At 43.8% G+C, this 19,211-nt stretch overlaps 1 protein-coding gene across 1 annotated transcript; it reads left to right on the top strand.

Annotated features, from left to right (window-relative positions):
• The first annotated feature begins 1,974 nt into the window (after positions 1–1,974).
• sarm1 (sterile alpha and TIR motif containing 1) lies at positions 1,975–17,036 on the top strand. The gene is made up of 10 exons (XM_036965424.1): positions 1,975–3,306; positions 3,484–3,871; positions 4,029–4,259; positions 9,222–9,434; positions 10,203–10,294; positions 10,428–10,621; positions 10,870–11,002; positions 11,449–11,638; positions 14,722–14,843; positions 15,063–17,036. The coding sequence occupies exons 1-10, from the start codon at positions 2,828–2,830 to the stop codon at positions 15,193–15,195; spliced, it is 2,175 nt and encodes a 724-aa protein (XP_036821319.1). The 5' UTR covers positions 1,975–2,827; the 3' UTR covers positions 15,196–17,036.
• Positions 17,037–19,211: the final 2,175 nt, after the last annotated feature.

Genomic DNA, 19,211 nt, shown 5'->3' on the forward strand with positions numbered 1-19,211 from the left:
AAGTCGTGACAAGAGCGACTTATACTATTAAGATAGCTAGCTGAGACAATCACATATCATAGTCAAATATACAATATATACGAACATTCCATTCCAGCTAAACAATTAATAATTAGCGTTGAGCAAAAAATAACGCAATGTAATACACATCTAAAATCTATGAATCTGAGAACAGTAACATTTTAAACACAAATGAAGGTACCCATAACCAATAATTTCTAATGAAAAAACACAAACGTGAAAAATTGGTGGATATTGCTTTTTGGGAATAAACTTTTCAAAATGAGCGAGAGAGTTTGTGTTCCAATTGTCTAGTTAATCTACTTTGAAGAAGTTACATAAACCTACAGTACTAGGTAGGTTGCACAAAATCCAAAATCTCACAGTATAGACGTCCGAGTGATCAGTAGTGTAGACCTAACACAGTTTATTTTAGTGGCCTTGTTGGTCTGGTTGATAAGAGAATCACTGACACTATTTGTAAATGTTGTAAATTATGTAAATTATAATCATTAAAGGGGCAGTCTGCAATTTGAACAATAAAAAAGTGACTACCCTACCCCGCCAATGTTTCGGTAAACAGCTGAGGGATGGGGCTGGAGAAATGTAACCAATCTAAAATGCATAGTTATCAGAGCTATGAATGCAAGGACTGACCAACCATGCTATAAAAAGTATAGTTTAAACCATGTTTTGAGGCTATACAGTGTTTGTTTAAAATTACAGTTTTTCAAACAAAAGAGTCAAACAAGCTGATATTTTGGGTTGTGATGGGGTCACTCAGTTGAACTAAAACCAAGCTCATGAAGTATTTATGAATGATATTATTCAAGAATCAATGGCTATACAGTGCCTTCAGAAAGTATTCACACCCCTTGATTTCTTCAAAATGTTGTTGTTACAGCCTGAATTGTTTATCACTGACCAACACACAATGTCCCATAATGTCAAAGTCAAATAATGTTTTTCAACATTTTTACAAATTCATTAAAAATGAAAAGCTGAAATGTCTTGAGTAAATTATTATTCAACCCCTTTGTTATGGCAAACCTTAATACGTTCATGAGTAAAAATGTGCTTAACAAGTTGCATGAACTCATTCTGTGTTCAATAATAGTGTTTAACATTACTTTTGAATGACTACCCCATCTCTGCACCCCACACATACAATTATCTGTAAGGTCCCTCAGTCGAGCAGTGAATTTCAAACATAGATTCAAACACAAAGACCAGGGAGGTTTTCCAATGCCTGACAAAGAAGGAGACTTATTGGTAGATAGGCACAAATAAATCACACATTGTATATCTCTTTGAGCATGGTGAAGTTATTAATTACACTTTGGATGGTGTATCGATACATCCAGTCACTACAAAGAGTTGCTTACCAAGAAGACAGTGAATGTTCCTGGGTGGCCGAGTTATAATTTTGACTTAAATCTGCTTGGAAAATTTGAATAATGGGCAAATGTCTCACAATCCAGGTGTGGAAAGCTCTTAGAGACGTACCCAGAAAGACTCACAACTGTAAACGCTGCCAAAGGTGCTTCTACAAAGTAATGACTCAGAGGGCTGAATACTTATGGTGTGGAGATTGGTGAGAAAATGTTTTATTTAATCAATTTTAATTCAGGCTGTAATACAACTAAATGTGCAATAAATCAAGGGGTAAGACTACTTTCTGAAGGCACTGTGGCCTATATCATGAATTAAAAAGTCCAAAGATTGATGTAGAAATCACAGATTGACCCTTTAAGCAACAGTAAAAGGCCTAATGACTACAATGGACAACATATTGTTATTTGATTCTGCTGATCTAGTAATTGATGTACACGGTTTTATCTTATTGTAGCTCCATAACAACATATTTAGCACAGTTTATGTGTGTAACACCTTGTGGATTGATTATGCTTCTACCTTGATCCACAAGGGGGCATAGTGGAGACGAGCAACATACTGGCGCTTTGTTGCTGAGCAGACCTCGGCAAGACAGTTGGTCTGTAAATATATCCTGAAGGTAATGGGCGGTCCTAGTTTCAGGATGCTCGAAGATGCTGAGGAAAGGATGTCAAAGAGAGGGCTATTTTAATAATACGGAAATAAGATATATATTTTGTGTGGTTTAAGGCATAGCAATAGAGAGTCATGTGAATAGAGAGGAAAAAGGAAAACCGTGAGAGGCATTTTGATGAACAGTGCGTCTTTGTCTGGATTAAATCTCAGTAATGCAAGCGAGAGACAGAAGACAACAGAGCTGTTTATATTTCTCCATCCAGCTGGTAAACGTCATTTGTGTAATGGGCTTTTAGAGAAAAAAAATCCCGTCTAGCAGCTTTGTGAACGAACATCCGCAGTGGTGATACATTATTTCATAGTGGATACAGTGGAGGCTTGATAATTTATTTGGAGTCGGGTTATTCTGAGTAGACATAATTTGATACAAGAAGGCCTCGTGTAAATGATAGGAAAAAACGGAGGACATCCGTGTTTAAATGCAAGCATAGTGTGACTGCTTGGTCATGATGATGCGAGATGAGTATGCCTTTATCCACTTATTTTCAAAGATGACATCAGTGTGATGATGATGCAATTTACTAAAAGCTGTCACTTTTCATTTGAAGTTTAGCATCCAGTCCAGATGATGGTATTGTAATTTCACCTATTGTGGTTTGTTTATGTATCTAAACAACTCGAATGCAAGACAAACATTGTTTCCCATTCAGTTCTAACCAGGTTAACAGGTTTATTTCTCCTGAGAAATAGACAATTGATCTGTTATTGATCAGGGCCTGCCACAAGCCCTCTGGGCCCTGTCAGAGCTAGTCGGTGGATGCTCTTATCTCTAACCATTTTCCTCTGGAGACTCTATCGATACCTCTCCATGTTCAGCTCTGAAAGACTCACAGTACCAGAATATGTCAGCCGGATTGGGAACCGGAGGTCGGGCATCTCTAGCTCATCCTCGGAACCTAAAGCACCACCGGTCTCGCCGGGTGTCTACGGTGCCGACGTTCAGGATGTTTTGGACACCTCGCTCCCAGCCCTGCGCTCCGCTATCAAGACACTGAAATCAGCCAAAGATACCTTGGATCTAGATGAGACCCGCAGAGCCATAGCAGAGACGTTCCAGTTAGTAGAGGAGGCCTGGGTTCTACCCACTGTGGGAAGGCAGGTCGCAGAGGAGATATGCAACAGGATACGACTGGATGGAGGACTGGAGCTGCTCCTGCAACTCCTCATGACACCTGCTGTGGAGATCACCTATGAGTCTGCCAAACTACTGGAGCAGATACTGGTCTCTGAGAACAGGTGTGTATTCACTACATGCCTACATGTACTACATGCCTACATGTAAATATTGTCTTGGTCCTAACCGTTAGGGCCAGTTTCCAGGACCCACATACAGTAAGTCTTAGTCTTTATAAACCTAGTTGTATACTCGTCTTCTTGTTTACCCCTTTCACCTCTCTCTCTCTTCCTATCCAGAGATTACGTGGCTCGCATGGGTCTGGGGGTGATCCTGAACCTGACGAGGGAGACAGAGGATGCCCAGCTGGCCCGCAGTGTCTCAGGTATCCTGGAGCACATGTTCAAACACACCGAGGAGACGTCTGCACAGCTCATCGCCAACGGCGCCCTGGATGCCCTGCTCTTCTGGTGCCGCGGTACCGACCCCACCGTCCTTCGCCACTGTGCCGTTGCGCTCGCCAACTGCGCCATGTATGGCGGCCATCGCTGCCAGCGGCTGATGATTGAGAAGCAGGCAGCTGAGTGGTTGTTTCCATTGGCGTTCTCCAAAGAGGACGAACTCATCCGCTTCCATGCGTGTTTAGCGGTGGCCGTGCTCGCCAATAACCGGGAGATTGAGAAGGAGGTGGGTCCTGGGTGGGTCCTGTGTGGCTCAGTTAGTAGAGCACGGAGCTTGTAACGCCAGGGTGGTTGGTTCGATTCCTGCTCGGGCCACCCATATGGATGTGCATAATACTGTAAATCACTTTGGATTAAAGTGTCTGTTAAATGTATTATTATAGGTGGTGAAGTCCGGGACGTTGGAGCTGGTGGAGCCCTTTATTGCATCTCTGGACCCTGATGAGTTTGCCCGGAGCTTGCTGGACAGTGCAGACAGCATGCAGGGGAGGACAGCTGCAGACCTACAGCAGCTCCTGCCACTACTGGATGGGGCCAGACTGGAGGGGAAATGTATCGCTGCCTTCTACCTGTGTGTCGAAACCAGCATCAAGTCACGCCAGCGCAACACCAAGGTCAGTATCAGGGAACAAAAGCACAACTGGTTCATCCTTGATGAGCAGTTGATTTACTGAATTCAGATGTGAGTGCTAGGCTGGAACAAAAGCCGTCACGCTCTCCAAGTTACGACATGGTTGGTAAGCACTATAGTCCAGCGTTTCCCAAACTCTTTCCTCAGGACCCGAAGGGGGCCACGTTTTAGTTTGGGCCCTAACACTACACAGCTGATTCATATTATCAAAGCTTGATGATTAGTTGATTCATTAATCAGCTGTGTAGTGCTAGGGCAAAAACCAAAATGTGCACCCCTTGGGGTCCCGAGGACTGAGCTCGGGAAACGCTGCTTTAGTGGATAGTGGATACAGGGATTTCATCCAACAACCTTATGGGGCCCAAAACTACTTCTGGTGCCCACATCCTAACTATATATCAAATCAAATCAAATTGTATTTGTCACATGCTTCCTAAACAACAGGGGTAGTCTAACAGTGAAATGTTTACTTATGGGCCCTTCCTTACAATGTAGAGAGAAATATAGAAATATAATAACACAAGGAATAAATACACAACGAGTAACGATAACTTGGCTATATACACAGGGTACCAGTACAGAGTCCTTGTGCAGGTGTACAAGGTAATTGAGTTAGATATGTACATATAGGTAGGGGTAAAGTGACTGGGTAACAGGATAGATAATAAACAGTAGCAGCAGCATATGTAATCAGTCAAAAGAGCAAAAAGGTTCAATGTAGATAGTCCAGGTAGCTATTTGGTTAACTATTTAATAGTCTTGTGGGTTGGGGGTAGAAGCTGTTTAGAGACCTGTTGGTTCCAGACTTGCAGTGCATCGGTACCACTTGCAATGCGGTAGCAGAGAGAACAGTCTATAACTTGGGTGGACATTTTTAGGGCCTTCGTCTGACCCAAGTGATGTACTGAACCGTACGCACTACCCTCTGTAGCACCTTGCGGTCGGATGTCAAGCAGTTATCATACCAAGCGGTGATGCAGCCAGTCAAGATGCTCTCAATAGTGCAGGTGTAGAACCTTTTGAGGATCTGAGGGCCCATGACACATCTTTTCAGCCTCCTAAAAGGGAAGAGGCGTTGTCGTGCCTTCTTCACGACTGTGTTGGTTTGTGTGGACCATGTTCATTCCTTAGTGATGTGGACACAAGGAGCTTGAAGCTCTCAACCCGCTCCACTACAGCACTGATGATGTGGATGGGGGCGTACTCGGCCCTATGTTTCCTGTAGTCCACAATCAGTTCCTTTGTCTTACTGACATTTAGGGAGAAGTTGTTGTCCTGGCAACACACTGTCAGGTCACTGACCTCCTCTCGGTAGGTGGTCTCATCGTTGTCGGTGATCAGGCCTACCACTGACATGTCATCAGAAAACATAATGATGGTGTTGGAGTTGTGCACAGACACGCAGTTGTGGGTGAACAGGGAGTACAGGAGAGGACTAAGTACGCACCCTTGAGGGGCCCCCGTGTTGCGGGTCAGTGTGGCGGACGTGTTGTTGCTTACTCTCACCACCTGAGAATGCCCCACCAGGAAGTCCAGGATCCAGTTGCTGAGGGAGGTGTTCAGTCCCAGGGTCCTGAGCTTAGTGATAAGCTTGGAGGGCTCTATGGTATTGAATGCTGAGCTGTAGTCAATGAATAGCATTCTCACATAGGTGTTCCTCTTGTCCAGGTGGAGCAGGGCAGTGTGGAGTGCAATAGCGATACTGTCGTCTGTGGATCTGTTGGGGCGATATGCGAATTGGAGTGGGTCCAGCGTGTCTAGGATGATGGTGTTGATGTGAGCCATGACCAGCCTTTCAAAGCATTTCATGGCTACAGATGTGAGTGCTCTGTGCAATAGACATTTAGACAGGTTACCTTGGCGTTCTTGGGTGAAGGGACTACGGTGGTCTGCTTGAAACATGTAGGTATTACAGACTCAGTCAGGGAGAGGTTGAAAATCTCAGTGAAACATATGCTCCGAGTACGCGTTCTGGTATCCGTCTAGTCCCACGGCCTTGTGATTGTTAACATGTTTCAAGGTCTTACATCAGCTACTGACAGCGAGATCACACAGTCGTCCGGAACTGCTGGTGCTCTCATGCATGGTTCAGTGTTAGAAGGCATTTAGCTCGTCTGGTAGGCTTGCGTCACTGGGCAGCTCGCTGCTGCATTTTACTTTGTAATCCGTGATAGTTTGCAAGCCCTAACACATCTGACGAGCTTTAGAGCCGGTGTAGTAGGATTTGGTCTTAGTCCTGTATTGATCCTTTGCCTGTTTGATGGCTCGTCGGAGGTTGTAGCAGGATTTCTTATAAGCGTCTGGCTTATTGTCCCGCTCCTTGAAAGCAGTAGCTCTAGCCCGCAGCTCAGTTCAGATGTTGCCTGTAATCCATGTTATTTGATTGGGGTTACTGTAGGGAAGACGTCGTTGATGCACTTACTAATGAAGCCGGTGACTGATGTGGTAAACTCTTCAATGTTATCGGGTGAATTCCGGAGCTTTTCCAGTCTGTGCTAATGAAATAGCCCCTTAGCTTAGCATCCGCTTCATCGGACCACTTCCGTATTGAGCGCATTACTGGTACTTCCTGCTTTGCTTGTAAGCAGGAATCAGGAGGATATAGTTATGGTCAGATTTGCTAAAGGGAGGGTGAGGTAGAGCCTTGTATGTCAAATCAAATTATTATTTATCACATACACATGGTTAGCAGATGTTAATGCAAGTGTAACGAAATGCTTGTGCTTCTAGTTCCGACAATGCAGTAATAACCAACAAATAATCTAACCTAACAATTTCACAACAACTACCTTATACACACAAGTGTAAAGGAATGAAGAATATGTAAATGAAAATATATGAATGAGTGATGGTACAGAACGGCATAGGCAAGATGCAGTAGATGGTATCGAGTACAGTATATACGTACATATGAGATGAGTAATGTAGGGTATGTAAACATATAAAAGTGGCATTGTTTAAAGTGGCTAGTGATACATGTATTACATCAAGATGGCAAGATGCAGTAGACGGTATGGAGTACAGTATATACATATGAGATGAGTAATGTAGGGTATGTAAACATTATATAAAGTTGCATAGTTTAAAGTGGCTAGTGATACATTTTTCATCCATTTTTACATTTTTAAATTGATTGGAGTTGAGTCAGTATGTTGGTAGCAGCCACTCAATGTTAGTGGTGGCTGTTTAACAGTCTGATGGCCTTGAGATAGAAGCTGTTTTTCAGTCTCTCGGTCCCTGCTTTGATGCACCTGTACTGACTTCGCCTTCTGGATGATAGCGGGGTGAACAGGCAGTGACTCGGGTGGTTGTTGTCCTTGATGATCTTTATGGCCTTCCTGTGGCATTGGGTGTTGTAGGTGTCCTGGAGGGCAGGTAGTTTGCCCCCGTGATGCGTTTTGCAGACTTCACTACCCTCTGGAGACCCTTACGGTTGTGGGCAGAGCAGTTGCCGTACCAGGCGTTGATACAGCCCGACAGGATGCTCTCGATTGTGCATCTGTAAAAGTTTGTGAGTGCTTTTGGTGACAAGCCAAATTTCTTATTCTTCTGCCATCAATCCACGGTTTCTGGTTTTGGAATGTTTTAATAGTTGCTGTGGGTACGACTTCGCCGATGCACTTGCTAATAAACTCGCTCACCGAATCAGCGTATTCGCCAATGTTGTTGATTGACACAATGCGGAACATATCCCAGTCCACGTGATCGAAGCAATCTTGAAGCGTGGAATCCGATTGGTCGGACCAGCGTTGAACAGACCTAAGCGCGGGAGCTTCCTGTTTTAGTTTCTGTCTATAGGCTGGGAGTAACAAAATGGAGTCGTGGTCAGCTTTTCTGAAAGGAGGGCGGGGGAGGGCCTTATATGCGTCGCAGAAGTTAGAATAACTTAATCGATATGCTGATAGAATTTAGGGAGTCTTGTTTTCAGATTAGCCTTGTTAAAATCCCCAGCTACAATGAATGCAGCCTCAGGATTTGTCGTTTCCAGTTTACATAGAGTCAAATTAAGTTTGTTCAGGGCCATCGATGTGTCTGCTTGGGGGGGAATATATGCGGCTGTGATTATAATCGAAGAGAATTCTCTTGGTAGATAATGTGGTCGACATTTGATTGTGAGGAATTCTAAATCAGGTGAACAGAAGGACTTGAGTTCCTGTATGTTGTTATGATCACACCATCTCGTTAATCATAAGGCATACCCTGCCGCCCTTCTTCTTACCAGAAAGATGCTTGTTTCTGTCGGTGCGATGCGTGAAGAAACCAGCTGGCTGCACCGACTCCGATAGCGTCTCTCGAGTGAGCCATGTTTCCGTTAAGCAAAGGACGTTACAGTCTCTGATGTCTCTCTGGAATGCTACCCTTGCTTGGATTTCGTCTACCTTGTTGTCAAGAGACAGGACATTGGCGAGTAGTATGCTTGGGAGCGGTGCGCGATGTGTTTATGGCGTCGTTGTTTTGGTTCGCCGGCTGGGATCCAATCCATTGTCCTGGGTGGTGGGCAAAACAGAAGATCCGCTTTGGGAAAGTCATATTCCTGGTCGTAATGATGGTGAGTTGACGTTGTTCTTATATCCAATAGTTCCTCCCAACTGTATGTAATAAAACCTAAGATTACCTGGGGTACCAATGTAAAAAAAAAAAAAATACTGCATAGTTTCCTAGGAACGCGAAGCGAGGCGGCCATCTCTGTCGGCGCCGGAAATTAGATATGTTTCTGTGTATGGTGTTTCTGTGTATGGTGTTTCTGTGTATGGTGTTTCTGTGTATGGTGTTTCTGTGTATGGAGTAAATGTGATAAAGAGTTTTGTTGCCTGTAGTTGCACATGTGACATGGTGGTATAACATTTGGTAAAAAATAGTTAAGTTAAGTTTCCCTGCATTAAAATCACCTGTCCTACAAAATCAATAGACATACAATTGAATGTGTGAGCGTTCTTCCTCCCAGATCTTCCAGGAGATAGGTGCGGTGCAGAGCCTGAAAAGGATCGTCATGTACTCCAGCAACGGGACGGCCTGTGCCCTGGCCAAGCGTGCACTAAGGATGATGGGGGAGGAGGTGCCACGACGTATCCTGTCCTCTGTGCCCAACTGGAAGGGTGGTGAGGTGCAGAGATGGCTCCAAGTGATTGGATTCAGCGCTTACACTGAGCGCTTCCAGGTGTGTGTTTCTGTGTCTCAGTGTGTGTGTGTGAGAGTAAGAGAGATAGCGATAGAAAAAGAGGTTTGAACAATAACGAATGAGAATGCTCTTCTATAGTCCTTGTAGAGATGTTGAAAAAATAAGGTGAATGTTTGGTTTCATATCGATTAAATATGAATACCTACATGTTACTGTCAAAATAATGGAAACACTTGAGTAAATGAGGGATACAATGTACATTGAAAGCAGGTGCTTTCACACAGGTGTGGTTCCTGAGTTAATTGCGCAATTAACATATCATCATGCTTAGGGTCATGTATAAAAATGCTGGGCAGGCCATTATTTTGGCCATTATTTTGTCTACCATGTCTATGCCCCCATAACATGACAATGGCCCCATCTACAGGGCACGAGTGGTCACTGAATGGTTTGATGAGCATGAAAACGATGTTAACCATATGCCATGGCCGTCTCAGTCACCAAATCCCAACCCAATTTAACACTTTTGGGAGATTCTGCTGCAGCGGAGACAGCATTTTCCACCACCATCAACAAAACACCAAATGATGGAATTTCTCATGTAAAAATGGTGTCGCATCCCTCCTATAGAGTTCCAGACACTAGTAGAATCTATGCCAAGACGCATTGAAGCTGTTCTGGTTTCTGGTGACCCAACACTTTATGTTGGTGTTCCTTTTATTTAGTCAGTTACCTGTATTTCTCCTTAGCCTCTTGCTCACTATATTCACTCAGTCTTTCTCTCTCCTCTCTGTGCCCGTCCTTCAGGAGCTGCAGGTGGATGGCGACCTACTGCTGAACATCACAGACCAGGATCTGAGCACTGACCTGGGTATGACTGCAGGACTCACTCGCAAGAGGTTAGTTCAGTCATCTGTCAGGTTTATGTCAAGCTTATAAAACATCTGCTACACCAGTCAACTTCAGTTAAATTGAACATTGAAGTAAAATCCCTGACTTACCCTGCCCCCTCCATTTTGTGTTGTCTTCGAGGTTCCTCCGTGACCTGCGCGTGCTGAAGACCTACGCCAACTACTCGACCTGTGACCCCAACAACATGGCTGACTGGCTGGGTGAGGTGGACCCGCGCTTCCGCCAGTACACATACGGCCTGGTACAGTCTGGAGTGGACCGCAAGAACGTCCTCCACCTCACCGACCAGCAGCTCCAGTCAGACTGTTACGTAGGTGGGTTGTGAACCAAAAGACACATTTACGTTCCCTGCAAGACAATTAAGCAATAAGGCCCGGGGGGGTGTGGTATATTGCCTATATACCACAGCTAAGTGCTGTTCTTAGGCACGACGCAAATCGGAGCAGTAAAAATAAATGTTTTGTCATACCCGTAGAATACCACGGCTGTCAGCCAATCAGCATTCAGGGCTCGAACCACCCAGTTTATAATGGAGAATAAAGTATTCATTTTCTCCTTCTAGAGAACGGCATCCACCGCGCCAAGATCCTGGCAGCCACCCGTAGGCCGATAAAGCCGTGTCTGACCGATGCCCAACCCCCTGGACCGGATGTGTTTATTAGCTACCGCAGGACCACCGGTTCCCAGCTCGCCAGGTATGGAGAGAGGGAGATGGAGAGGGAGAGGGAGAGCGGGAAAGCTAGGGAGAGGGAAAGAGAGGGAGAGGGAAAGAGAAGGAAAGCTAGGGAGAGGGAAAGAGAGGGAAAGCTAGGGAGAGGGAAAGAGAGGGAGAGGGAAAGAGAGGGAAAGCTAGGGAGAGGGAAAGAGAGGGAAAGAGAGGGAGAGGGAAAGAGAGGGAAAGCTAGGGAGAGGGAAAGAGAGGGAGAGGGAAAGAGAGGGAAAGCTAGGGAGCTTTGGAAGACAAACACCTTAATCAGGTTCGTCAGGATTATCTGGAGTCTAAGATCTGTAGATCGTCAATTGTTACTTTCTCCCCACCTTTTTCTCTGTCTCCCTCTCTCCACTCCCTCTCTCTACTCCCTCTCTCTCCCCTCCCTCTCTCTCCACTCCCTCTCTCTCCCCTCCCTTTCTCTCCCCCCAGTCTGTTGAAGGTCCACCTTCAGGTCAGAGGTTTCAGTGTGTTCATTGATGTGGAGAAGCTGGAAGCAGGGAAGTTTGCTGACAAGCTGATCCAGAGCGTCCAGCGGGCACGGAACTTCATCCTGGTGCTTTCTGCCAACGCCCTCGACAAGTGCATGGGCGACACTGGCATGAAGGACTGGGTACACAAGGTCAGACATAGACAGATCTATACATAGATCTGTGCTGCATACAGAACAATATAGATCCAATAGTACAGTGCCTTGCGAAAGTATTCGGCCCCCTTGAACTTTGCGACCTTTTGCCACATTTCAGGCTTCAAACATAAAGATATAAAACTGTATTTTTTTGTGAAGAATCAACAACAAGTGGGACACAATCATGAAGTGGAACGACATTTATTGGATATTTAAAACTTTTTTAACAAATCAAAAACTGAAAAATTGGGCGTGCAAAATTATTCAGCCCCTTTACTTTCAGTGCAGCAAACTCTCTCCAGAAGTTCAGTGAGGATCTCTGAATGATCCAATGTTGACCTAAATGACTAATGATGATAAATACAATCCACCTGTGTGTAATCAAGTCTCCGTATAAATGCACCTGCACTGTGATAGTCTCAGAGGTCCGTTAAAAGCGCAGAGAGCATCATGAAGAACAAGGAACACACCAGGCAGGTCCGAGATACTGTTGTGAAGATGTTTAAAGCCGGATTTGGATACAAAAAGATTTAAACATCCCAAGGAGCACTGTGCAAGCGATAATATTGAAATGGAAGGAGTATCAGACCACTGCAAATCTACCAAGACCTGGCCGTCCCTCTAAACTTTCAGCTCATACAAGGAGAAGACTGATCAGAGATGCAGCCAAGAGGCCCATGATCACTCTGGATGAACTGCAGAGATCTACAGTTGAGGTGGGAGACTCTGTCCATAGGACAACAATCAGTCGTATATTACACAAATCTGGCCTTTATGGAAGAGTGGCAAGAAGAAAGCCATTTCTTAAAGATATCCATAAAAAGTGTTGTTTAAAGTTTGCCACAAGCCACCTGGGAGACACACCAAACATGTGGAAGAAGGTGCTCTGGTCAGATGAAACCAAAATTGAACTTTTTTGGCAACAATGCAAAACGTTATGTTTGGCGTAAAAGCAACACAGCTGAACACACCATCCCCACTGTCAAACATGGTGGTGGCAGCATCATGGTTTGGGCCTGCTTTTCTTCAGCAGGGACAGGGAAGATGGTTAAAATTGATGGGAAGATGGATGGAGCCAAATACAGGACCATTCTGGAAGAAAACCTGATGGAGTCTGCAAAAGACCTGAGACTGGGACGGAGATTTGTCTTCCAACAAGACAATGATCCAAAACATAAAGCAAAATCTACAATGGAATGGTTCAAAAATAAACATATCCAGGTGTTAGAATGGCCAAGTCAAAGTCCAGACCTGAATCCAATCGAGAATCTGTGGAAAGAACTGAAAACTGCTGTTCACAAATGCTCCAATCCAACCACACTGAGCTCGAGCTGTTTTGCAAGGAGGAATGGGAAAAAATGTCAGTCTCTCGATGTGCAAAACTGATAGAGACATACCCCAAGCGACTTACAGCTGTAATCGCAGCAAAAGGTGGCGCTACAAAGTATTAACTTAAGGGGGCTGAATAATTTTGCACGCCCAATTTTTCAGTTTTTGATTTGTTAAAAAAGTTTTAAATATCCAATAAATGTCGTTCCACTTCATGATTGTGTCCCACTTGTTGTTGATTCTTCACAAAAAAATACAGTTTTATATCTTTATGTTTGAAGCCTGAAATGTGGCAAAAGGTCGCAAAGTTCAAGGGGGCCGAATACTTTCGCAAGGCACTGTATACAGCTGCAGCTACCAGTCTAGATGTTCAAATCAAATTGTATTTGTCACATACTTCGTAAACAACAGGTGGAGACAAACAGTGAGATGCTTACTTACGGACCTTTTCCAACAATGCAGAGAAAAGAATAACACACAGAATAAATACACAATGAGTAAAGATAACTTGGTTCTACACACGGGGTACCAGTACTGAGTTGATGTGCAGGGGTAACGAGGTAATTGAGGTAGATATGTACATATGACTAGAAATAAAGTGACTAGTCAACAGGATAGATAATAAACAGTAGCAGCAGTGTATGTGACGAGGGCTCACGTGTTGAGGGTTGGCGTGGCGGATGTGTTGTTGCCTACCCTCACCGCATGGGGGCGGCCCGTCAGGAAGTCCAGGATTGAGAACAGAGGGAGAAGTTCAGTCCCAGGGTCCTGAGCTTGGTGATGAGCTTCGAGGGCCCTATAGTGTTGTAGTCGATGAACAGCATTCCCACATACAGTTGAAGTCGGAAGTTTACATACTTTTAGGTTGGAGTCATTAAAACTCGTTTTTCGAACCACTCCACAAATGTATTTTTAACAAACTATAGTTTTGGCGAGTCGATTAGGACATCTACTTTGTGCATGACACAATACATTTTTCCAACAATTGTTTACAGACAGATTATTTCATTTATAATTCACTGTATCACAATTCCAGTGGGTCAGAAGTTTACATACACAAAGTTGATTGTGCCTTTAAACAGCTTGGAAAATTCCAGAAAATGATGTCATGGCTTTAGAAGCTTCTGATAGGCAAATTGACATAATTTGAGTCAATTGGATGTGTACCTGTGGATGTATTTCAAGACCTCAGAACAAAATGGTAGACCTCCACAAGTCTGGTTCATCCTTGGGAGCAATTTCCAAATGCCTGAAGGTACCATGTTCATCTGTAAAAACAATAGTACGTAAGTATAAACACCATGGGGCCATGCAGCCGTCATACCACTCATGAAGGAGACGCGTTCTGTCTCCTAGAGATGAACGTACTTTGGTGCGAAAAGTGACATTTCTGACATTTCACATTCTTAAAATAAAGTGATGATCCTAACTGACCTAAGACAGGGAATTTGTACTAGGATTAAATGTCAGGAATTGTGAAAAACTGGGTTTAAAAGTATTTGGCTAAGGTGTATGTAAACTTCCGACTTCAACTGTAGATCCTATAGTATTTTCTATGTGTATAATCCGGTCACCCTGGCCTTTACATGTCTAGATGTTCCATCTATATGTTGGTGATATACAATATTAGACATAGATTTGAGAGATTATTTGTCCCATGTACCCCTGCCCCTTACGTAGACATTCCATGTCTGCGGGGGCATTCTGTGTCTGTCCGTGATTTAACGTAGCTCTCGTAAATTCTGCAGGAGATTGTCACAGCTCTGGCTGGAAAGAAGAACATTGTCCCTGTAACTGATAACTTCCTGTGGCCTGACCCAAACACTCTTCCCGAGGACATGAAAACTATCCTAAACTTCAATGGCATCAAGTGAGTCACAGAGAGAGATACAGTACCGCAGAATCTGTTTGAGAATGATTGGCAGTTTGGACATTTATCTGAAGTGTACTTATTAGGAATCAAATCTCTTTCATTTTTGTTCTCCTTCTTTCTCTATCACTTTCTCTTTCTCCCTCTCTTTCTCCTTCCCTCTCTCTTCCTCTGACTCCCTCTTCCTCTCCCTCCCTTCCTCTCTCTCTCTGGATACAGGTGGTCCCATGAGTACCAGGAGGCCACCATTGAGAAGATCCTACGTTTCCTCATGGGCAACCCCAGCCAAGACCTGACCGACAGCCCCAAGACAGACTGCCCCAAGGGGCCTCAGGGACCACAGAAGAAATAGAGGCCTCTGATTGGAGATCCTCTGGTCTGTGATGATGTAAAATGGTGACCATGGCCAATGGCGTGCTCTGAGCTCTGGTTGGTCAGCTCTAACTCTGTGCATGTGAAGACATGTTTAATAGGCTGTATTTAGATCATATGCTAATGAGATGGCTTTGCTACTAGCCGTTGATCCAGATGTAAAGTTATTATAGTCCATAGCGTTATTATAGTCCATAGCGTAAATACTAAATGTAATTTGGGGTTTCAGCACTTCTAAATACCATGTACTACTCCCTTAAACTGCAGGGCCACAGTCATAAGCTGTTATTGGCGTGGTCAGGGATATTTTGTGTCTCTCAGGAAATAACCAGTGTGATATATCAGCTATCGCTGGCACCGAGCATAACACATAATAACAATCTGGAGTATCTCTGTTGCCTCTAAATAACACTACACTCTCATTGTTTTAAATAGGCCCATACTTTCTAAGACAAAACAATATCCTGGTTTTTAATAATGATCCAGTGTAAACTATATAGCGTATGGGAAATACCATATCTCTTTTTTTCTCATGGTGCTTATAAATGAAACCCTGTATGCTCATTGGTGGTCAACTGCTGCCCGTATTTGATATGTCTCTTTATGATAGTGTAACCTAGGTGATGGCAAACAGCCTAATCCAACAGAGATGATGTACGATCTCTATATGTAACAGTGATTTGGAATCCTGCTCTCGTGATGAGGTAGCCCTGCCTGTGACTTAAAGCCAGTGTCACCCTCTGCCCAAGGGGGAATTAGTCTAATGGTTAAGGTGTTAGTTTCCGGACCAGGAGAGAGGGGTTCAGATCCCACCAGCTACATATACTCATTACAAACTTGTGCTCATGTGCTTAGCAACAACCAGAGGTTCACAAAGAACTATAAGCTTAAGGCAATGAAAACTACCATTATCAAAGCATCTTGCCGATGTAAAAACGGATAGACGCTCTCACTCTCTGTTCACAAAGATACAATTAGTTTACAAAACCAGTATCTATACTACCCCTTAAGGCTGAAGCTACTCCATGAAAACAGTTACATCATCTTCCTGTCAGAAAGTCTTGTAGTATACAGTCACAACATGCTGCTACTTTGTTCGGCTAAACCGCTGTATCTACAATACTGATTTGTGGTTTGGTTCCTTCATAACGCTAAGAGATTCTGTCATTGATTTGGCTGCTTGACAGTTAGCCTTAGTTCACTTGCTTGTATCTGTTGGATAGAAGCAGTTCAGTAGATAAATGTTACCACATTGAGGGCAGAGCTAAATACTGTATACTTGGCTCACATCGAGGATCCTTCTTAGACATGTACCAGCATGCACCTACAGTCTTACTATACTATTATCTGTGACAAGATAAAGATTCTAGAAACATCCAACCAAAACAATCATGCAGTATCTGATTATCAGTTTAGATATTACGTAAGTGTTGCAAAATGACAGCAGAAGTCATAAAATCACCAGGTTATCGTATCTATAATTAACTGAAGTGGAATGGTAAAACATTATTTTAAACATGGAATTCTTAGGTTCAGTGACATGTTTGTTTTGTACTGTATGTGCTCATACCTTCTGCTAAATGGTGTGTAGGAAGGCAAACACAAAACGTCACCTCAGTCTAAAGCTCCAGTATTTGCTCTCAGCACTACTAGCTATATCTTGTCACTGTTTTGATGGCTCTTCTGGGCTTTTCCCCCTGTTGCCTTAATATATGTGTTGCTCTCAATACAGGTATGTTGATTAAATACTGTACATGGACAGGACTTAGGCAGTGTTGTCATTTAACAATACAGTGACGCAATAAAAACTACTAACCTGAGGATACAGTGCATCTGTGATTCTTTTCACTGTACTTGAAATAGATTTTTATGAAGCGTTATAATGCCTTATTATAATTAACATATTCTTAGCGGCTAATAGATGCAATCGTTTTATGAAAGTGCAGACTAAATCAGTAAGGCATGAGGCAGAAGGCCCATAGTTGTGAAACGCTTATGATAAAACACAAACTTTTGCGTCTTGCTCTATTGTAGAGTTTCATATGTTCCGCGTCTGAATCTACAAGGTATGAATGTTTTATAATGTCATTTCATAAGTAGCCACAAGTAGCCACTTAAATTTAGTAGCCACTTAAATTTAAGTGTTACCAAGTATATCATCTGCATGATTTAATCATCCATTCGTTCCCTTTTTAAAGATGATAAATATCATTCACTGTATCGAAAAAAGCAGTTATACTGTACGGTGCAGACAAAATCAATTCACAATATCTTCTCACATAAACTCAGAGAAAAAATAAACGTCCTCACTGTCAACTGCATTTATTTTCAGCAAACTTAACATGTGTAAATATTTGTATGAACATAACAAGATTCAACAACTGAGACATTAACTGAACAAGACATGTGACTAACAGAAATGTAATAATGTGTCCCTGAACAAATGGAGGCGGGGGTCAAAATCAAAAGTAACAGTCAGTATCTGGTGTGGCCACCAGCTGCATTAAGTACTGCAGTGCATCTCCTCCTCATGGACTGCACCAGATTTGCCAGTTCTTGCTGTGAGATGTTACCCCACTCATCCACCAAGACACCTGCAAGTTCCCGGACATTTTTGGGGGGAATGGCCCTAGCCCTCACCCTCCGATCCAACAGGTCCCAGACGTGCTCAGTGGGATTGAAATCCGGGCTCTTCGCTGGCCATGGCAGAACACTGACATTCCTGTCTTGCAGGAAATCATGAAAAAACAAGCAGTATGGCTGAGCCTGCAGGAAGGGGAGGAGGATGTCTTCCCTGTAACGCACAGCGTTGAGATTGCCTGCAATGACAACAAGCTCAGTCCGATGATGCTGTGACACACCGTCCCAGACCATGACGGACCCTCCACCTCCAAATCGATCCTGCTCCAGAGTACAGGCCTCGGTGTAACGCTCATTCCTTCAACGATAAACGTGAATCCGACCATCACCCCTGGTGAGACAAAACCGCGACTCGTCAGTGAAGAGTACTTTTTGCCAGTCCTGTCTGGTCCAGCGATGGTGGGTTTGTGCCCATAGGCAACGTTGTTGCCGGGGATGTCTGGTGAGGACGTGCTGTACAACAGGCCTACAAGCCCTCAGTCCAGCCTCTCTCAGCCTATTGCGGACAGTCTGAGCACTGATGGAGGGATTGTGCGTTCCTGGTGTAACTCGGGCAGTTGTTGTTGCCATCCTGTACCTGTCCCGCAGGTGTGATGTTCAGATGTATCGATCCTGTGCAGGTGTTGTTACACGTGGTCTGCCACTGTGAGGACGATCAGCTGTCCGTCCTGTATTCCTGTAGTGCTGTCTTAGGCGTCTCACAGTACGGACATTGCAATTTATTGCCCTGACCACATCTGCAGTCCTCATGCCTCCTTGCAGCATGCTTAAGGCACGTTCACGCAGATGAGCAGGGAACCTGGGCATCTTTCTTTTGGTGTTTTTCAGAGTCCATAGAAAGGCCTCTTTAGTGTCCTAAGTTTTCATAACTGTGACCTTACTACTTACCGTCTGTAAGCTGTTAGTGTCTTAACGACCGTTCCACTGTGCATGTTCATTAATTGTTTATGGTTCATTGAACAAACATGGGAAACAGTGTTTAAACTCTTTACGATGGAGGTCTGTGAAGTTATTTAAATTTTTATCTTTGAAAGACAGGGTCCTGAAAAAGGTCTGTTTCTTTTTTTGCTGAGTTTATATTTTAGTCATTTAGCAGAAACTTTAATCCAAAGCAACTTCCAGTCAGCGCATTGAAAACATTGGTTGCATGATTTGGGGTAGTCTAGTGGTTAGAGCGTTGGGCCAGTAACCGATCGGTTGCTAGAGCGAATCCCAGCTCTGACAAGGTCAAATCTGTCGTTCTGCCCCTGAACAAGGCAGTTAACCCACTGTTCCTAGGCCGTCAATGTAAATAAAAATGTGTTCTTAACTGACTTGCCTAGTTCAATAAAAAAATATATTTTTTAAATTAAGAAA

Source organism: Oncorhynchus mykiss, chromosome 27 (assembly GCF_013265735.2).
Source record: "Oncorhynchus mykiss isolate Arlee chromosome 27, USDA_OmykA_1.1, whole genome shotgun sequence".
Lineage (NCBI taxonomy): Eukaryota > Metazoa > Chordata > Actinopteri > Salmoniformes > Salmonidae > Oncorhynchus > Oncorhynchus mykiss.

What these genes read in the sequence shown, in the direction of transcription:
- sarm1 (XM_036965424.1), top strand. Translation starts at nt 2,828, where the DNA reads ATGCTCTTATCTCTAACCATTTTCCTCTGGAGACTCTATCGATACCTC. An exon ending in ATACTGGTCTCTGAGAACAG is followed by an intron (nt 3,307 to 3,483) that starts GTGTGTATTCAC and finishes CTTCCTATCCAG; the next exon opens with AGATTACGTGGCTCGCATGG. An exon ending in ACCGGTTCCCAGCTCGCCAG is followed by an intron (nt 11,003 to 11,448) that starts GTATGGAGAGAG and finishes CTCTCCCCCCAG; the next exon opens with TCTGTTGAAGGTCCACCTTC.